The following is a 276-nucleotide window of genomic DNA, read 5'->3' on the forward strand; positions in this document are numbered from 1 at the left end:
ACCCGCCCGGAAAGCCCCGCCCCGCGCTCGTGAGCCGCTAATGGGCTTCGCCGAGGTACAACGTCACTTCTGGCAGCGACGAATGAAATGGCGAGCGTCGGCGGAGGTGGTGGTGGTGCCAGCAAGATGGCGGTGAGGAGTGCGCTTTTTTGTGGGTGCGCGGTCTTGTTTGGGGTGGTTATCGGGGCCTGGACTGTCTCCCGCCGATCGTGGCCGCCCAGGAGTGGACCTGGCCTGGTCCCGGCGGGGCTTATGGCGGGGGGGGCCCGGGGGGGG

The 276-nt window shown here is 68.8% G+C and overlaps 1 protein-coding gene across 2 annotated transcripts in view; it reads left to right on the forward strand.

Moving 5' to 3' along the window:
* The first annotated feature begins 87 nt into the window (after nucleotides 1–87).
* The window catches only part of LSM7 (LSM7 homolog, U6 small nuclear RNA associated (S. cerevisiae)), an 8606-nt gene continuing 8417 nt past the window's right edge, over nucleotides 88–276 (forward strand). For both annotated transcript variants that reach the window (XR_738016.1, XM_010284986.1), the window contains exon 1: nucleotides 88–132. Coding sequence is in view for 1 of the 2 variants with exons in the window: in XM_010284986.1 (XP_010283288.1) it covers nucleotides 88–132 (45 nt within the window). In the remaining variant the exon portion in view is untranslated. The remainder of the gene's footprint in view (nucleotides 133–276) is intronic.

This window comes from Phaethon lepturus, unplaced genomic scaffold (genome assembly GCF_000687285.1).
Source record: "Phaethon lepturus isolate BGI_N335 unplaced genomic scaffold, ASM68728v1 scaffold18034, whole genome shotgun sequence".
Lineage (NCBI taxonomy): Eukaryota > Metazoa > Chordata > Aves > Phaethontiformes > Phaethontidae > Phaethon > Phaethon lepturus.